General features: G+C 37.6%; 1 protein-coding gene across 1 annotated transcript in view; it reads right to left on the bottom strand.

Annotated features, from left to right (window-relative positions):
- Nucleotides 1-1,115: 1,115 nt before the first annotated feature.
- RNF217 (ring finger protein 217) overlaps nt 1,116-19,674 on the bottom strand; it is a gene marked incomplete at its 5' end in the record, with an annotated part of 54,212 nt that continues 35,653 nt past the window's right edge. The window contains 4 exons of the mRNA XM_084283772.1: nt 1,116-2,579; nt 3,765-3,836; nt 9,349-9,550; nt 15,088-15,252. Coding sequence (XP_084139898.1) covers nt 2,506-2,579; nt 3,765-3,836; nt 9,349-9,550; nt 15,088-15,252 — 513 coding nt within the window. The 3' untranslated portion in view covers nt 1,116-2,505. The remainder of the gene's footprint in view (nt 2,580-3,764; nt 3,837-9,348; nt 9,551-15,087; nt 15,253-19,674) is intronic.

Raw genomic sequence — 19,674 nt, 5'->3', positions numbered from 1 at the left:
AAGGAAATTAATCTACTGAATAGTTAGTTACAGATAATCTCAAGTACTAAAATATTCTCAAGTGGAATAGTTTGACACCATATTACAGACTGCATTGCAAAACCAAATCTATTTTTTATTTTTATATATATGTATATATATATGCATCTCTCACTCTCTGAGGTCTGAAGGTTTGCTAAATAATACAAAAATATCTTCATTATTTGACATTTAAAGAAAGGAATAAGAATCCCTGAGTAAGCCAAAGACAACTGATATGTACAGCCTCAGAAAACACACTCAAAAACAAGACTTGATTTTAAGGCAGCTTCCAACCTGCAGGTAGAACACAAATAGAAAATTGATGTGTCACAGAAGAAATCTAATTAGCAGGTGCATTTGCATTGAGAATAGTATTTGAACTTTACCTCTAAATGTCATTGCTTCCTAGCTTAATATGCAAGTCTTAGAAAGATACTGTTTCTATTGATAGGACAACAGGGTCAACATGCCCTTCAATTCAAATGGAAAAATTAAGTACTGTTGACTTCCACAGTGTGCTTGTATGCACTGTTTTAACAACGGAAAAAAAAAAAAAAAAAAAAAAAACACACAAAAAACCAAACAGGAAAACAAACCAGAAGTTGTCTGAAAACACACATACTAGCCATCTACAGTAAGCTGATATTTGTGTTTCCAGGTAACTAAAATTATCAGTTTCTTCCACTGAGGCTTTGAAGTCAAAGTGAATATCTTACGATAACAGAGTATTATGCTGGTGGGGAAGCAGACTATTTACTTGGGAAAGTTACAAATAGATTCAGATTTAATAATAAATTTTCAGAGAAAGTGGTGCAAAGTACATCCTCTCAAAAGATATGCTGTTTGTGAGCCTAAATTTTGAGGTCTGTACACTTAGGACATTACTCATCTTCCTGCTTCCCCATCTCCCACACATACACACACACACACACATATATATGTATCTTCAAACACTCAAAAAAAGTACCTTCACAGTACAAATCTAATCTTCAAGATCAACTTTTTTTTTTTTTTTTTTAAAGTACAAAGTAGATATTTCTCTTATTCATTTCCTCTCTTTAGTGTATCAGTGTTCTGCTCACACAAATTTACTTTATTCTATTTTCTTTCAGGTTTATTTGTATGATAAATTTGGATTGTGACTAGAAACAAAAAAACTCTTAGCTGATTCTTGACTCTGAATTACATTGCTCTGATGGTGACATGCCAAGAAAAAGGTCCAGTGACAAACAGTGGTTACCTGAATTTAGGAAAAGAGAGCACAGATCACTATTCTCTTCAGATCTATAATGCACCAAGAGCAGCAACACTGGAAGCAGAGAAAAAAAGTGAAACGGTCTCCTAACAATTCGCGATCCCTTCCCTTACTCAAAATTCACAAATTTTCCTGAAGAGACATCAGTAGATCCTCTAAGACTTATGCAGACTGCTTATAAAACAAACATACATGCTATTTAGGTTACAAAATTCCACCAAGTCAATCTTCACAAAACTAGTGTGTAGCATTTGTACTATATGTCAAGTCAGAACAGAAGAGCAGGTTTCCAGCTTCCCTGCAAACACGTTTCCTTGCACATTGTGTCACATTTCAGTGGATATCAGTGGCCTGTTCTATCTCTAGTTACTTCTTGTTATCTAATCCCTTCAAATCTTTTTTTGTACTGAGAAAACTTCAAAATGGTGTACTCCTCTAACAAATTCGTCACCCCTCCCAATCAATATTATTGGACTGTCAAAAAAATAAATATGAAAGCAAATCCAATCAGCATATTTATAAGTATTACTGAATTTCAATAATAGTAATAATAATAATAGTAATGTTTCTTTTTGAGGCACTATTATTTGGCTGTGGCAATCCATGCCGCACAAATGTGATCTACACTCTTGCTTGCTAGTAGGACAACTCAGAAGATAACCAGCTGTCATGTTCTGGCATGTGACGGGGTTTTGGTATGCTGAACAGAATGCTGTGTGATGGAAGTTATTTACAGAAGTAGTTTTTAATACCAAAAGTAGTATGCTCAGTGTACAGTAAGAGTCCAAACACTTCTAAGCATTTCCCCCTTAAAGGCCAACACTGAAGTTAAACGGAGCACATTAGCAGTCAAACGCTTTCTTCACAGGCCATATCGGTAGTAGAGTTGTGGCTACAATACAGACTTTGATTGTCTAGTTCAGAAACTTAGACTTAAATCTTCAAAACAAAAACCAACCCTCCAAAGTAATAATAATAATAATAACAATAATAATAAAAAAACATTTAAAAAGCAGCAGTCAGGGGGCCCATCTTGTTCAGAGTGCACCAGAGCAAAGAGGCTTTCTGGTCTGCAGTAGTGTTTCAGCTGAGGGAAGACGACAGGAGATCCCCCACTTTTCTTCCAGGGCGGTGGCTGTGATGCTGTTACCAGAACTGTATTGCTCTGTAGCACAAACCGTGTATAGCCCTTGCAGGACCAGCTTAGTTCAGGTGAGTATGGCCTGTCCTTACCAGGGCATACCTGTCCGTGACCTCTTCCTCTGCTTTTTACAAAGGCAATAGATAGGAAACACAAATAAACCTGCCAAAATAAGGAAATAAGAAGAAAGCCATAGTTAAATGAAATCTTTTGTGCATGCACTGTATTCTTTCAATATATGTAGAGTATTAAGATGCAGCTTTCCATGTCTTAAGAGAATTTAGACAAGGTATCTGGGACAAGCAGAAGAAAATACTAGCCTGCAACAGTCTCTTTGGCAACCAGTTAAAATAAACTAAAACAGAGAAAGTGTAGAACAAATTCCTGCTAACCCCACTTCCCATCTCTGACAAAAATTTGTTTCTGCACTACAGTTTGTTGTGTATAAGATACAAAGTTAAAAGCTTTAACAGTACTTTAGAAATTCTTAGATCTGAATTCAAGGCTGATTTAACTCATTTTCATAAACATGTAACATGCAAATCTAAAGGCTAAGACACGCCTATTTATAAAACTTTTTAATTCAAGGTTCATTTCTTCCTCTGCAGATTATCAATACTTTAAAAATTCTCTTAACCTTTGATTCAATCAGTTTCACCTTCATTGAAAGAATTATATATAATAAAATTATTATATATAAATATATATAAATATATAAAAAATATACAATTATATAATAAAATTATTCATTTTACAAACGCCCTTGTTATCTATTGTGAAGTAATACAAAATATTTATCCCTGCCCAGGCAGGGGTCTATATTTTTAAAAGTCTTTTGAGAAAAAGCTGTAAATGACAAAAAGCAAACAAAATAATAATAATAATAATAATAAACAACACCAATTACAGATTTATTCTATTATTATAGTGATAAAATAGTTTGTTAGAAGAGGCACTCTTTCAAGTCCAAAGGAAAAGCATCACCTCCTTTCTCTTACCACCAGCTGGGCAAAGAGTAGATTTGCTAGAATAACTGCATCCACAATTGATACAAACACATTAACAGAGTTTTGATACTATCATGAAATTAATTCATGGTACATCTTTTTGTGCTTGAATCCAATTTGGCAGCCTATGCATTGAATCAGGCTGAGACTGGCTGGTAAGATTCTAAAGACAAGTTAATTTAGAAAAAAATGTCACGTGCTTCATACTAAAAGTTTATCTATGAAAACTGTATTTTTTTTTTTGTGTCCATCTCTTACAGATGAAAATGCTAAGATGTCAAGTAATACAGATACAGATAGTAACTGCAAAATCAGACCCATTCATATGTGTAATTCTTACCTATTACAACAGCTATGGCTCCCAGTGCCAGTCCCAGAACCAGTATTAGGGGTGTAATGAGTAGTTTTCCAGCTGAAACACAAAATTCATTAACGATTCAATGTATGCATTTTATTTTTCCCTTTTGAACCATTCACAAATGTTTGTGCATCTGATCTCTTAAAAGCTAGTTTATTTTTTTTTAAGACTATGTTAGGATCCCTATTGCTAAAGTCATTATTAAAAACTGAACTTGGAATCCAAATTGTCTTTCTTGTATTGAACAGCAGAATCTCTCTAGCTCGCTCTTTCTCTGTTGGCCAGATGGCTAGTTCAAAGATGTAACTTGCCTTAGTAGCTTGAAAACATAGCAGAATAAGCATTTTACTGATATATCAGCAGATTGAACACAGATTTGAGATTAAACAATACTCTACCTTAAGCACGTGTGTGAAAGATTACTTATAGAAAGGGGGGAAAAGCGAGTTTGTTACCGCTCCCCTACCCTTCCCTCTCTCAAGTCACTTGTATCAGATTTCAGTAACTGGATTACTTCATTCAACAATGACGTAAACCTCTCCATAACCTGAGCCACTAATTTGGGCAGTCTGAAGGAAAAAAGATACTTTTTTACCACTGGAAATATTTACAGTGGTAAAATGAATTGGTCCTTTTCACACTTGTTTTGATAGCTTTTAAATTTCACAGGAGTGTCGTGGGCGGGAAACATTAATTCCTAGAAGGAAAAATTGGCAAATATTATTGGTATTACTCTAGTTGCTAGGCATCTAAACTGTCAACCTTTTGGGGACTCCGCTGTACAGCATTCTATAATCACAGAAGTTGTCATTGCTTCAAATAAATTATTCAATTGTAGACAGAAGAAGGAATGTGATGAAAAACCTCAAGAAAATACCAAAAAAAAAGTGATTAAAAACATTAATAAACATTACTGAAGCCCTTACTTTCAAAAAAGCCTACAGAATTCTGTTTTGAGGTATAAACTGTCTATATACTTTACTAATAACCATGTAATTTGAATGTTAGAAAACTATGACATGTTTGGTACCAAAATCATTAAAAACCTAAACTACTGAACTGGTGACTAAGTACACAGCAACAGATTCTGCAGAAGGGCTAAGCAAACTTTTGACTGCAGTCACCTCTTTGCCTACATAAAGAATGCTTCCCAAGTTAATTCAGTTTAAGAGCTCGTTTACTTACAGTTGACACACTAACTTAGAACTGCAATAAAGCATGAATGGCTGACTTTTTCCTTCTCTCTGTGAATATAAAGTTTAGTTTAGTCTATTTGTCCCAAGATCTCAGGGGACAACCTGAGTTCACTAGCTAGAGCTTCCTTTGGTTATCAACACATTGTTTATGTTATTCTTTAAAAATAAAATACTTTTTCTACTTACATGTGTACTATATGTAAGTCCTTAATTTTACATTTTACAAAGGTAAAGAAAGATAAAGGAAAAAGTTCACACAAGGTGAGCAAGACTTATACAAATCACCATCAGCTAAGAGCATAAATAGCAGCAATCACTGCAAAGCAGCCAATATCTATATTTTACTCTAGAAATTTATTAACTTGGTATGAAACCAGTTATAAAATGCTGTGTTTTGAATGTCTGACTGAATATTGCTTTCTATCCAAATGTGGTTTGACACACATCATTTATCATAGTGCAAAGGACTATGAAGCTCTTAATCACAGAGGGAATTGTGACACACTAAGAAACCCTGTTGAGACTATAGATGTTTATTAAAGCCACTAAATTTCCCAAGGATCCATTGTCCTATTTCTGTCAGCTCTGCGACTGCTAGCAAATAGAGCAAATATAAAAGCCTTGCCACACAGATGAATAAAATCTTGGGTCACTAGTCCATGCAGTGAACTCAGCATTACATTATGGTAACCAGTTTGGTAACATTCAAAGTTAGTTTTTGCTGATAGTTACAGAAACTGTTGCAAATAAAAGAAGCCTAAAAAGGAAACACTGAAAAAGTTCTACTCAGCTGGAGACAATTCTCTACAGATTTACCTAGCATGACTTAGATATCTGTAGTAAAGTAATAACTGCAAGGTTTTTCAGAGGAGTTTCATTAGATATCCAGAATGATATTTTTCTGCCAAATTAGGAAACATTTAGAAAACATGAGGGAATGTTTTTCTCCTTACATAACTGATTCTGGTTGTGGGGTTTTGGGTAATATTTATGAAAACCCAGAAATCCTTAGAGAATTCTTTGCCATCAAAAACTTTATATGCTAGCTTTGGAAAACAAATTTAATCACTAGCATATGGATAAATAATAATCAAATTTAGTCTAACTCAATAGCTGTATATGCTTAAACAGTCATTACAAGTATCTACTTACAAATCAAAACAGTCACAGTGCTAATACAAGCTTGCATCTGTTTTTAAAAAGTCCTATCAAATGTATGAAGGAAATCTTGTACTAATAAGACAAACGTAAATGATAAAGTTGACAATGAAGGTTGGATTCTAGAAATAGGATTCTTCCTGCTGCAGTGCTCAAAACCATGCCTAAAGTGAGTCTTGCTCTGTCTTGGGACAACGGTATATATCAGATTTGAAGATAAGCTGCTTTCAGAATCCTATCTGAGATACAATTTACTATGGAAAATAATTCACTTGTTTTATAGCACCATTATGTGTTGTGTGCCCTATTATACATCCATGTAGTATGCAGCAATTGATTTTGAACATAATTCACCCAATTGATTTCAGGTGGTACTTATGCTGCATCTTATATTTAAAGACAGCTGAACATGTATTTTTTTCCTGTGTTCAATACCCAACACAATTCATCACTACCTCAGGGTATGACCAAACATTCTGCCTCCAAATTAGCCAGAAGGAGTCTAATTACTATGAGGATGAAATCTCAAAGTCAGCTTTTTACCCTTCAGTCCTAGCAATTTCATCTTACAGTATTGGCCACAGGACAAAGTTCTTCTAAATTCCTCTAAAGAATATACTGGCTAAATGGTGAGAAGAGGAGGGAAGAGAAGGAACATCAAAAAAACAGACTACTTTTGCTCCCAGAGTATGTTCTTCTCCCTTGGGTTTCTATCACCTTTACAAAACCATTTGTTTTTGAAGAAAAGCGTGTTGAAATACATGTTGCCATAAATGCTTTTCCCCTATTTTTATGACAGAACAGTCTATTACGGTAGGCACACACATTTGCTGCTTAACAGAAAATATGATGCCAGTCTGCCGTGAAATGTTCTTTCCTTCCTACACACCCTACCCACCCAGATTTAGTAGAAACAAGCCAAGGAACCTTTGCTGTTCAGACTACAAAATCACCACACTTATTTCTTCTCCATAGTGAGAAAATAAAAAAGTGACAGAAGAAAAGGCATTTCGCAACATGTCACCAGTCTCCCACTGGCAGCCCTCTTAATTTGACCTCTTAATTTCCACTACTTAGCCAAGGAGCAGTGCCATTTTACCACAGTAAATCTAGTTTTTTTATTTTATTTTATTTTTTTAATTGCTACATGCTACTAGAATTTAGAGACTACACTTTTAATGGCCTGCTCCTCTGCTATGGTCTCCTCTTTCTGACAACTCTTCAGAATGGAGCCAGAGCCCAGTCTTGCCCTGCAACACCAACTGACAAAACCTTAAGACCTCAAGTCCTACCAGAGATGACTGAGGAATTTGGGGTCTTGGGCATCAAGGCAGAATTCTCTGAATCCTTGTGAGCTTGATTGTTAACAAGCTATGCTGAAAAATCTCAGCAATTAGTATATTTTCTGGCAGCTAGTGCTGTCTCTACTGAACTGATGAACATCCCCATGGGAAATAACACAATGACAGAGGTTAACGCTGGAGAGAAATTTTAAGAGAAAACCCTAGAAGGAATTTCGGTTGAGGCTTTGAGGCTTTCTTGGCTTACTAAATTAAGGCAAATCACAAGCACACTTACAAACAGGAAGCAAAAGTAAAATACACTACATGTTCTCTATGTATGTTTTTATAGATATGAACATACACATCTTCACCACTGAATTTTAACTGATATATGCACTTCCACAATTCTTTGTGGGGAAAGAAAATGGGGAAAAAAATAAACACTACTGTAAATGAACGTAAAGTGTTTACTCATTTACATTATGTGTAAAGCATTGGACAATTAAGACAGGAAGAATTTTTGGCAGATTTATAATATGATAAAAAATACTTATTTTTATTTCTATCTGCACTGAACATAGATTTAATCCTGGAATAACTTAACCCGTGAATATGCATGTAAGCAGTATAGAATTTGTAACGTCTCCTGCTATTACAGGTAGCGATTCCACCAAATACACCAAGGTCCATTTACAACAGCTTATACTGTAGACCAATGTTTCTTTTACTGAAAATTCTTTTGAAACCTTACCAAGTGCTTTGAAACAGCCCTTGAATTTTACGCCTAAATTTATTCATGGACAGTTTATACCCATGTGCTCTAGTGCCAGCACTGTCTTTAATTTTTAATAGATCTTCTCAAATGTTGTAATTTCTCTCTAGAAAATGCAAGAGAGTGAAAACATGCATATTGACTGCTTTGTACCTTCCTGTTAAATGAAATCACACAGATTCAGTCCCTTTTAAAACAGCTACTGAGGAACAATTTAATAGGCATTCATCAACTGATAGCCAGCATCAAAACCTCAGAAGAGACCTGAAAAGCTTGCTCCATGGGAAATATAGGATTTCAGGCATTTCCTTCCCTCGTCTGATCCTACTGGACAGCTTAGGTATCCCCCAGTTCAGCACATAAATCCATTGTTGGGAACAAACATCACCCTAAGTGACACACGGATCTAGACATGTAGCTGAGGTGCTGGACTCCACTCCAGATTAGTCACCAAACCTTGTTCAGCTTGGCAACAGTCAGCTCCTCCTGCGGATCTAGGTTTTGGCTGCTATACACTGTGGTGTAGCTTTCAGAGCGTGTTTGAGCAAGTGCTTCTCAATTTGCATGCCAGCAGAGAGAAACACAGACCAATAGACCAATAGGGCAGTTGTACAACAAAATGAAAAAAATGCAAACAAAAACATAAAACGTAAAGACATTTATCATGTCAACAGTCTGAGCACTGCACGGAGTTTCACCAAAAGATCTTCTATGAAATCAATGCACTGTAGTTTCACATGTGGCAACGTAACAGGTCTATTTAGGTACCTGAAATCAATGCATAGGTGTTACAAGTAAAGTGAATTTTCTCTGGAATGAACTAAAATTCTTCTTTAAGGCTAGCTTATACCAAGACTCATTTTTGCTGGTTTGCTTGTGTATTTTTCCAGTTTGCTTATGTATTATCAAAAAAGGTTAGGAAACACAAGCTATCCGAAGAGATTATTTATTCATACACAAACCATTGACAAAGGGACCCCAAATGCTATATTTTAATATATTTATTAAACCACCTTTTACATAACTAAAAACAGGTACCCATCCTATACATTTATATCTATATCTATATATATATATATATCTCAAAGATATTGATCCCCCACTCTCCCCAATGACCTCTTCGTGCAGCTCTCTACGAAGCACACTTATCCACTCACCACAGACAGAGCCTCGCACCAGTCTCCTCAAATGTGGTCTCTCGGGGAGGTAGCGGTATTTGCATCCAAATATACTGAGGTTTGATGTGTGATCTCCAAAGAAACGGAGCTGGCGGTATCTCTCCCCACAGCGGTAACAGAAATTAGTGTTACACTGGGAACAGGTCATGTGGTCACACCCTTCTGTCCTCTGGATGTGGATCTTCACGAGCAGAAGGAAAAAGAAAAGACTGTTTTTAGCCCCCGGAGCACGGAAAAGCAGGCGCCGCTCCAGCACGATCCATATACATCAGATGAAGAGATACTGCAAGCAGCCCCTTGCTGAACTCGGCATCTGCATTAATAGAGATTGCAGCTGTCCTAAGACAATAACATTTTCTAAGGCGTGTTTCAGACCATCAAACACGAGTTACAGCTGTTTCCAGGCTTCTACATAAGTGCCTTTCCACATAATTCTCCCTCTTTGCTTTACGTCTTTGACTCACATGAGCATCTGAGTGATCCTTACCCTTACTGAAGATGAAAAATTATTTTTACTACCGAAGCAGACACATTAGCACCTAACTTCACTAAAAACGAGAGCATCACAGTAAATATAGTTGTCAACTCTGTCTCACCCCTCCATAGATGGGTTTCCCTCTTATGCCACCTGTGGCCCCACTCCCTGTCCCATTACCATCACAGATTGACTTAGCATTTTGTAATAGAACAAGAAAGGCTCTGCTTCAGGATGAGGGACTTAAAAAGCACAGGATTCCTTATTTACATGTATTTTTAACACAGCATTAAGCCAAGCTCCCTAGCCTTCCACCTTTCTGCTAATTGTCTGCATAAAATAGCTTGATAATAATTTAACATTTCTATACCTCTATATACTTCTGCACACTTGGTACATTTACTCACTTTGCACAGATTTTGTCAGGCTTCAGTTTTAGTTAATAGTTTTGAGAAACTTAGAAGAGAGGTAGTCCTGAGAGTATTTTATGAAACCACATTATGCACTGCAACATTGATTACACAGCTACTGCTCAACCTTGCCAGTTAAAAACATAGCTAATGGGGTGGTAAACACTTTTCCTAACTCATAAAATGGATTAATACTGCCACCCCCCAGGCTCCACAATGTAACAGCAGACAAAATTACACAATAATTGAGGTTGGAAGTAACCCTCAGATGTCCCCTCTTTTAACCCCTAGCTCAGTGGTGGGCTAAATTCAGAATCAGATTAGACTGCTCCAAGCCTTGTCCCACCAGATTTTAAGAGTCTTCAAGTATGGGTATGTCACAGTCTCTTTGAGTGACCTGTTCCAGACTTAACCACCCTCCCTGGGAACAGCCTTTCCTTCCTTTACATCCAACTTACTGAAACATGTGATGAATGGATCAACTTCTTACTCATATCTACACATGTATTTTGACAAGACATCACCACTTAATGGCCCTGCCAGCACCAGAGGTGATGAAAGCTCAGGCACAAGTGAAACCTCTAACCTCAAGAGAGGCTCGTGATTCATAGGGTATCGGACATTATTCAGAGGATCAAGTGTGGAACTGGTCATGGTTCGTCTGGGATCTGAGAAATCTCTTCCACCTCAACTGCTACTGAAATTGGAACTTCGTGTATGTAACAAGCTGGCATTTTCCACCGGCAGCGCTTAAAAGACTGCAGGGCAGATGTCATGAAAAGTGGCTCCAGGTAGGTCTGCCGACATCCTTGTGCCAATGTCAGCCATCTTAGAATTTACTTCTGCACTTTCAAACACTTCTTTCAGGTAAAAAGATGGGAAAGACATTCACATGCACAAAGACTGCACTATAAAATGCCACTCTGGTAGACACATAGAGGACTTGCATTCATCCAACAGAAGGGATCCAAATAGGCTGACTAAACAATTGCTCCCTCTACTTCGAAGAAGCCCACCGTTCAATTTGTTTGTATCATTCCTTCACCTGTAACAGAGGTACCCTGTTTTCCAAAAGCACCTAAAAAGAATGCCATTGCTGATGAGCTTTATAAGCTACTTGATTTCAAATCTTTCACATTTAAGTGTTCAATGCAAGAAAACTAGGAAAAAAAAAAGTTTGCCCAACGTTATACCAATACTATACCAATATTATAATATGTAATATATACAGTATATAATATACCAATATTATACAATTGGTATATATGAAATATACCAATTTCATTTTTGATTTTTTTAAAGGGATATTGTCAGATCGAGTTTTGCTTTTCTCGTACAGGTCTTATATAAAAAAAGTGTTGACCATATTAATCGAGCCAAAGTTTAATTTACTTCATAAGGCATTAACTTTAAAATCTCTTGAATCTACTTGCTCCTGGTCTAAGTCCTCCAGAGGCACTGTTCTCTTAATTTTAAGTTGATAGTTTTTTTTGTTGTTTTTCTTTTTTTTTTCTTCTTCTTTTGGACACATACTGCAATTATATGAACGTTGTATGAACTTTTAATTTGTATGAACTTTGCTTCTTCAAACCAAGATATTACAAATGTTTAAGACAATATTTATCTGCACATACGTCTTCAAAAACTGCAAGTATGGAATAACTAGTTGTACTTATCCATATTTTTTGTTGCCAGAAGAAATCCAAACCCCACCACCTTTCCCTATTTGGTGAGGATGGAATCCACTCAGAAAATGACATGTGGAGCTTGGACTCGCTGCCACCCGCTGTCAGATGGATGAGGCCAGACAAACTCCGTCTGATTCAGCCAGGCTGCTCTCAAGCCGAGTGTGTGACATTTCACCAGATAGACTCCAGCCTTGGTTCACAGGGATGTTTCTCCCTGCCTTCGGCATAATCTGCCGAGAGAGATGGGTTACAAATATCTGTAGGTTGGGAAGATGATCATGGCCAGGTCAAATACCACACGAGTGCTCCCTGCTCCCCTAGCCAGGAGTGCTCAGGTGCTCAAAGACCCGGAGGGACACAGCTGCCTGCTGTGGCATGGAGTTTGCTCACTGCAGGTTCTCCCACAGCAGGAGCACAGAAACCAACCGTTTTCATCACTGACTTGACCCCCTCATGCTGTGCAGGGATGCCTGTTCACAGAAACAGGCTCTGGGAAACCTTCCACTGCTGGGTGAAGAGGAGACATGCTGCTCTGCTGTTGCTCCTCCCAGGGGAGCCTGGTGCATGGCTTAACCTCCCCATACAGCAGCAATGACTCCGCTCCCTCCAGAGAGGAAAAATAATTCAATCACCTTCAAAAACCATGGCCTGTATTATGCGATAACATTCACATTAATCAGAACAGTGAATGCATACCATGAGAAGTATATGATACATGATTCTCATTAACATTCTTGTTTACTTAAATTTCTGCTGCTGTTTAAAGCTTTCTAAGTAAGAAACACTCTGTTTCCTCAGTGTTTTCTTCTGAAGTCAAAAACAGTAGTGGGGAAAGGCAGTTAAGGTTACAAAATTTATGGAAAGATATCTAATAATACATAGCAAATCTGCATGCCTTGGCCAACTCCCACTAAAACAAGACCATATCAAAATAAAACATGCTGAAACATCGCCTACTTGGATATAGAAGTACAATAGATCAAGCAGCATGTTACCAACTCTTTTCCTCCTTCCATTTTTTTAATTGCAAATATGGTAGTCATCTGATCATGTTTTATACAGTGGTTTTAGGGGGTAGACAGAGTGAGAGTCAGAAAAGTATTAGCTCCAATCTCCCCATCCCCAAATATTTTGCTATTGGTGTGTTCATCCCCATATGTTCAGACTTCTTTTATTGCCTTTGACAAAGAATGCTGCAAAATATACATTTTTTAACTACTCAATAACTGATTATGGGAAAAGGAAGAAAACAGTGCAACTGTTCTAACCACTAAGTGGCTCTTTTGATTATTTGCTGGTTATAGAGTTGATTTAAAAACCAACAATGTGTTGACATGAACCATTCAGAGGTTGTGAACAAAAAACTTTTTCCATCTCTGAAGAAAAATACTTGGAGCAGGGGTACCCTTTATGAAAAGATGGAACTCCCTCTTCGATATTCATTTATAATATCACGTTACCAGAAAGGACTTTTTAACAAAGGTTCTTTTTCTGTGCTAAATTCATAACTTTCTATTTTGCCTCCCACCATACAGAAGGTTTTATTTTCATTTGATTGAAAAAAAAAAAAAAATCAAGAAAGAAATCTGAATCCTCTTTAGAATCGATAGCTAAACTCACGCAACTTCAGGCTTCAAAATTAGACATTTAGACCACCTAGGTCTCAGGTGTCCAGTCTTCTTATTCTGAATCCATTAAAAACAGCTATACACTTCGGATTTGGAAAAGTCAGATTATTTAAAATGTATTAATGATACACACATTAATGCTGGCGTCTTCTATTCTTCTCTCTTTCCAGCTAGCAGCCCTCCTTTCCCTGCTTTTCCATGTTCATACTTTTTGGCTTGGTACATTGTTTTCTCCTTTTTTTGGACAGCTTATTTCAATAGTTACATCATTCAGATTGCCCAAAAATCTGAATCTGGACTCAACTCAAGAAATTAAAACCAAAACAGATACTTCTGCCCACTCCAAAAGGAAGAAAGTTTGTAAAAGGATTTTACTGTAAGACTTTCCAGAAATAAAACGTTTTTAGAACCGGCTCAAACCTATCAACTTTTACCAAATGAGAAGTTGTTAAAAACTATTCAAAAGTCATGTGTATGCAGGAGGAAGGGTAAACAAATGACCACTGATCTCACAGCTTTACAAATTTTTCTTCATGCTTTGAAGTCTTTCAGTTTCAAGCTATGGCATGACAGACATTTCTTCCCCCATGACCAAAACAAGAAACTTAGTAAACTGATAAACATTCTCTTTATTTGCACAGGGTAAGGCTCAAAGTATGACTAAACATACTTCATACATTGGGAAGTAAAACTTCCCATTCACTATTTATTTCCTACCAAGCATTCTAGTTACCTTACTTTGTCCCCTCCATGAAGTAAATTTAGAGCAACAGATATGTTCAAATTAAGCACTCCTTTTCTAAAAACCTAGTCTCCCACCACCATGGTGATCTCCAGATTTTGACTTATTACCATCAGCAACTGGAGACAACTGCTGTGAAAACCAAAAGAGCAAAAAGCCGTAAGAGCCACCTCTGTTAAGGGTTAGGGGCATGTTGGGCTGTTCCACCACATTCAAGTAATTGGACATCTCTTTCCTGTCCTGGAAGGATGGGAAATGGCATTTCTAGGGCATGAGACTGCACCTCATTCTGTTGAAAATTAAGCTAATTTATGAGAAAGGATTAAATATCAGTTCTTTCACAACCCTAAAAAAAACTTCTGGTTTTGCCAAAAATTGAAATCTCTTAGTTAACTTGTTGATAGCAGTACTTTCTGACTGACTCTAACACTGAATTCAGCCAGTCTCTGAAAAATTTGACAAAGAGCATCATATTTCTCTAAAGCTTTAAAATTTCTTTAAAGCTTTATTATAGGAATAATTTGGCCTGTTACACACTCATTACAAGTATAAAACAAAGCCTTGTCTTAGAATTTCTTTAATGTTTCTTTTACATGCAAAGAGTCTGCAGAGTAAGTAAAACACGTGACCCATTTTTCTCAAAGGGTCAAAGGTAAGAATTTGTACAAGTGTGAATTCAGTTTCAAATCCAGAATAGAAGCTACAAATATTTACTCTACATAAATATTTAAGCAGTTTGAAGCTACCACCTGTGCACCCCCAGAAGGCAGCTTACCTTGCATTTTGGACACTTCTGGGCATTCCTTTGCCCGTGCTCAATCTCGTTGGCCCAGTGACGCAACAGCTTGTCTCCCTTTTTGTACTCTTTGCAGTTAACGCCTTCATGCCAAGGCGAGTGGCACTTGAAACACCAGACAAATTGGCAAGATGGACACTGGATCTGTACAAATGATAAAACACCACACATTTGCAAGATGTTTAAATTGATAAAGGTTCTACACCTCCCACTATCTTGATTTTAAATCATTACGACAAAAACATCATCATCATGCCTTGTAGAGCCTGGCTAATTTTTGAAAAAAGTTGCTGTGTTTGTAGTAGTAAGAAACAGAGGCACATTGCAGGTGCTCATTTTCAAATGACTGGCTTCACACCTGGCCCATGACTAAAGCAAGTAAGAAGCAGAAGCCACATTAGACATAGGCTTTGGGAACAACTCTACTTCAGCTGTGTTTGGCAGCACAGCTTCTGGCCGGGGAAGGCATGGCTCTCGAGCAACTGCTCAGCCCTCCTCACCACCTCATCCACAGCCTGTGCTTCACACTGCCCCTAATTTGTACCAGCTGATGGACTGGACTGAGGAATTCAACCAAACCCAGCTTTTTGGCCACAGCTGTTCCCATACCTGGATCACCACAGACACATTTGTGCTGGCAGTGCGTGGGGTGGGGATGCTGCTCAGGAAGCTCTGCCCAGGGGTGAGGACCCAGACAAAGCCCCCAGGATGCATTTTGGAAATCCTCACATCCCACAAGCTGCCGTGCCCTCTGCTCAGACATGTTGACTGCCTGCCCACTGCCTCAGCTCTGTTTTGAGGCCAAGGCTGACACTCTGATCTCCCTGAAGTATTTTGCTGGGGGGCAGCCAGAATTCATACGTGCAGTTCTTACATCTGTTGCTAGCAGCATGCTAACACTTAATACTTTTCCTTAAGTTCTACATACATAGATAGCATTTAGGTTTTTGACTTTAAGATTATTTTTTTATTTTGAACGTGAGTACAATTAATGCAATGGCTCAAGCTGAGTACTTTTTATGACTCTATCTGACCCATTTTTCAGTGGTTGCCTTTAACTTCGTATAAAGCAAACATTTTTGCATTGCAGTAGTGTCTGACAGCATAGCCTAATTCACATAATGTGAGGTATCTCTCTGCACAGCAGTGTTCAGCCAAGTACTCTACCTTTACATGATGTGTTGCTCAGCGCACCACTTCAGCTTACCTCTTTATGCCATTCCAAACCTAAGTATCAACGCATGCAAGAATATGAGCTCATGCTCAAGAGAACTAGCAATTTTCCTACTACATATAATACGACAGAGTTTACCCCTCCAGAATTCTTTGCCTGGTCTGAATTGCAAAGAAGGAAAGCAGCCTCAAGATTTTCTTCTCTCTTTCCAACACATTTTAATTACCATTTACTATCCTCCAAAAAAAAAAAAAAAAAAAGCATTTAAGTGCTAGAATACATACATTTTTTTTTCTTCATATCAAGAAGACTCAGACACTATAAAATTGAAATAGATTAAATTCTGATATCCTGTATCCTGTGCTTGTATGACTTACTGCTTGCTGTTGCTACAGGGTGGCAAACAGTAAAATTTTTCATGTAGAGAAAAAAAATCACTTATTAGATGCTTTCTGTCAAAGAATAAGTTACTGAAACACAGGGAGGCAGCACAGAAACAGGAAAGAACAATAATAAAATTCATTTGAATTGAAACAACACATGACAGCTGCAACACGTGGTTTACAAAGACACGTGGTTTACAAAGACTTTTTGCATGAGAACGCTAATCTCTGACCCAAGGCCAAGGCAAAGTATGAAACAACAGAAATACAAAGTATAATCAGTGCCGTTTCTTGGATTTGTTGGTCCACAGGCCCAGATGCTAAGTAAATGTTATCCTGCTTGTGTGCATAATTCTTAAGAACAAATGAACAGTAAATTAGTTTCCCACTCTGAAGAATCTGAAGAATAGCATTTTTTCTGTTACTAACTAAATTCACACACAACACTGATTAAGGTTTACAGAACCCTTTAGAAACCAACGTGTGCAATGGATAGCTCTGACTACTGGCTTACTGTCTGGACCACTATCCCCATATTTTTCTACAAGCTTCAAACTTGTGATTTTCAACATCACATGTCCCAGTGACCTACTGCTAGAAAGACAAATTTTAGCCAGCATCACATTGCATTACTCCGTATTTATTATGCCTCAAGCAAGGATGGAGCTGGTAGCCACCATTAAGTGTTCTACAACCTGAAAGAATCACAGAATAATTAAGGCTGGAAAAGACTTCCAAAATCATCTGGTCCAACCATCCCCCTACCACCAGTGTCACCCACTGAACCATGTTCCTAAGCATCACTTAGAAAACACTACAACACAGGATGAGGTTGCAACTGTAGGATTTCAGAATAACATCTGTTACCATGAGTGGCCCTGATGAACTGAAGTGAACTAGTGGGATCTACCTCATTAAAAGGTTTGGAGTTACTTGTTTACTTTTCCACCTTCCACAGAACTGAGTTAGTAAATAGATTTAAGATTCTGAATGAGCCACTTGACTGTTGTTGCATAGTGTCTGAGCATACATTATACAGGCAAAGAGAAGTATGTTCTTTTAAGAATTATTATTCTTGCTTTTCTTGGAACTGGTGGCCGCAAAACAAAACCCTAAACCTATTCAAACTTGGATTCAGTGTAACAGCATGGCAGGTACTCAAAAAATAGGAACACAACAGGGCAATTGTGGCTGTCTTTCAGATTCTTAAATCATTCTTCCTCCACTTTTCTGAGAAAACCAAACAATGTGCTTTATGCTTCAGAGTATTAGTGCATGGAATCATAACAAGGACACAGACATACTCTTTTCATATGGTTTGAGGTAGTAAAATATACTATACCCCAGCAAAGCAGATAAACTATACCTGAAAAAAACAACAATACAACCAACCTTTGGTGTTTTTTCAAGTATGTTTTTCCTTATACAAACATTTACCTTTTCTTTTATGATTTCCATTTCAGTTGATCAGAATTGAGAGGACACATACCCAAGATGTCAATCTCCCTTGAAATAGAAAAAAATACAGAAGTTCTCATACTAACCCTCTTCGTTCTCAGCTTTCTGAAATACTGACCTTTGAGGCTAACATTTTCCATTTTCTTAGCAAGCCTCTTCAGTGTAAACTATTCTATCATTTTCCTCACCTCCCAGGAAGAGACCTTTCAAAATTGGTAGGTAACAGCAACACAAAGCACTGACCATTGTGGTATGACGTTAGCAACACTGACTTCACATTAAAAATATTCTGAGAGCTTGAAGCTGCAGGAAGATTAATGGGATTTTCTGCTGCTTAGCGGAATGCTGGTTACAAGCTAGGATAGCTGAATAAATTGTGCAGTTGATGACATGAATCTCATGCTATCTCTAGATATGGCTACAGTAACTTTTTTCCAAAAAAAATATGGGCTCCTGCCAAAACAGCTGCCTCCTCCTCATCACCAACCCATCCCTTGTCTCGTACCAGCTGAAAATAAGCAACAACAAAACAAACAAATCTTGCGTCCCATTGGAGCTGATCTTTGATCCAGCTCCCAATGTGACAACAAAACATCAACATGAGCAAAAGCAAGCCAGCAGGAACAAACAGCTAAGAGCAAAGAGGGACAGAACAGCAAAATCACTACTTTCAGAGAAGTTCAGGCTTCAGGCTGACTGAAGTGATGTGTAGACATGAAGATATCTGCATTTCAAGGTTAAAATTTTATCAAAAAATAGGGACAACTCATTGGAATCAGCTACACAGATTCATTCCATCACGGCACCTTTACAGCCACAGATTCCTACCAGTTCTAGAGCATAGAGTTTCAGAAGCTCTTCAGTCGTTCAAACAAAAGACAGCTTATGTAAGAACCACACTGAAAAAAAAAACATTTACATTTCCAAAGTCAAGCACTCAAGCCTTTATTTTATACAATGGTATTTCTTCACAGAAGCAAGCAAGAAAACTTTGTTATGAACCTCATGGGCTAAGGCAGAAAAAGCCCACCAATCAAGAAGTGCTTTTTTCATAGCAGGACAAAGAGACAACACTAAAACAGGTGAAATCCAGGGCTGTCAGAAATAACAACAACAAAAGACAGAAAATAACATGAAAATCACTCTAGTAAAACCCATATTCATATGTTCCACACATAGGAGCTTAACTACCAATTTTTCTTTCCCCCTCCCTCCCATTTCCTTTGTACTTTGGCATACCAGCTCTTACCAAAAGTTTATTAGAATCTTGCCAGCAACAAAATCTTACGCCCTCAATTTGGGTCATAAGATAGAGGGCAAGGGTCTTTCCTTACTAGGAAGCTGGATCCCTTTGTGATGTGTTCTTGATATACGAAACTAAGTAATTATATTGCTTCAGTGTGCTGTCCTAAGGACACTCACAGCAAAAGGGAGGTTTGCATAGCAAGTTTCCCTCTTCTTCCTCTCCTCTGACAACATACATGTATGCAAGACCTTCCTGTCTCCAGTCAGACCTCTCCTATGCTATATGTCGGAAAAAAAAAGTCTTTG

The sequence above is a fragment of the Netta rufina genome (genome assembly GCF_964035555.1).
Source record: "Netta rufina genome assembly, chromosome: 3".
In the NCBI taxonomy this organism is placed as follows: Eukaryota; Metazoa; Chordata; class Aves; order Anseriformes; family Anatidae; genus Netta; species Netta rufina.
This window is presented reverse-complemented; position numbering and strand designations above follow the sequence as displayed.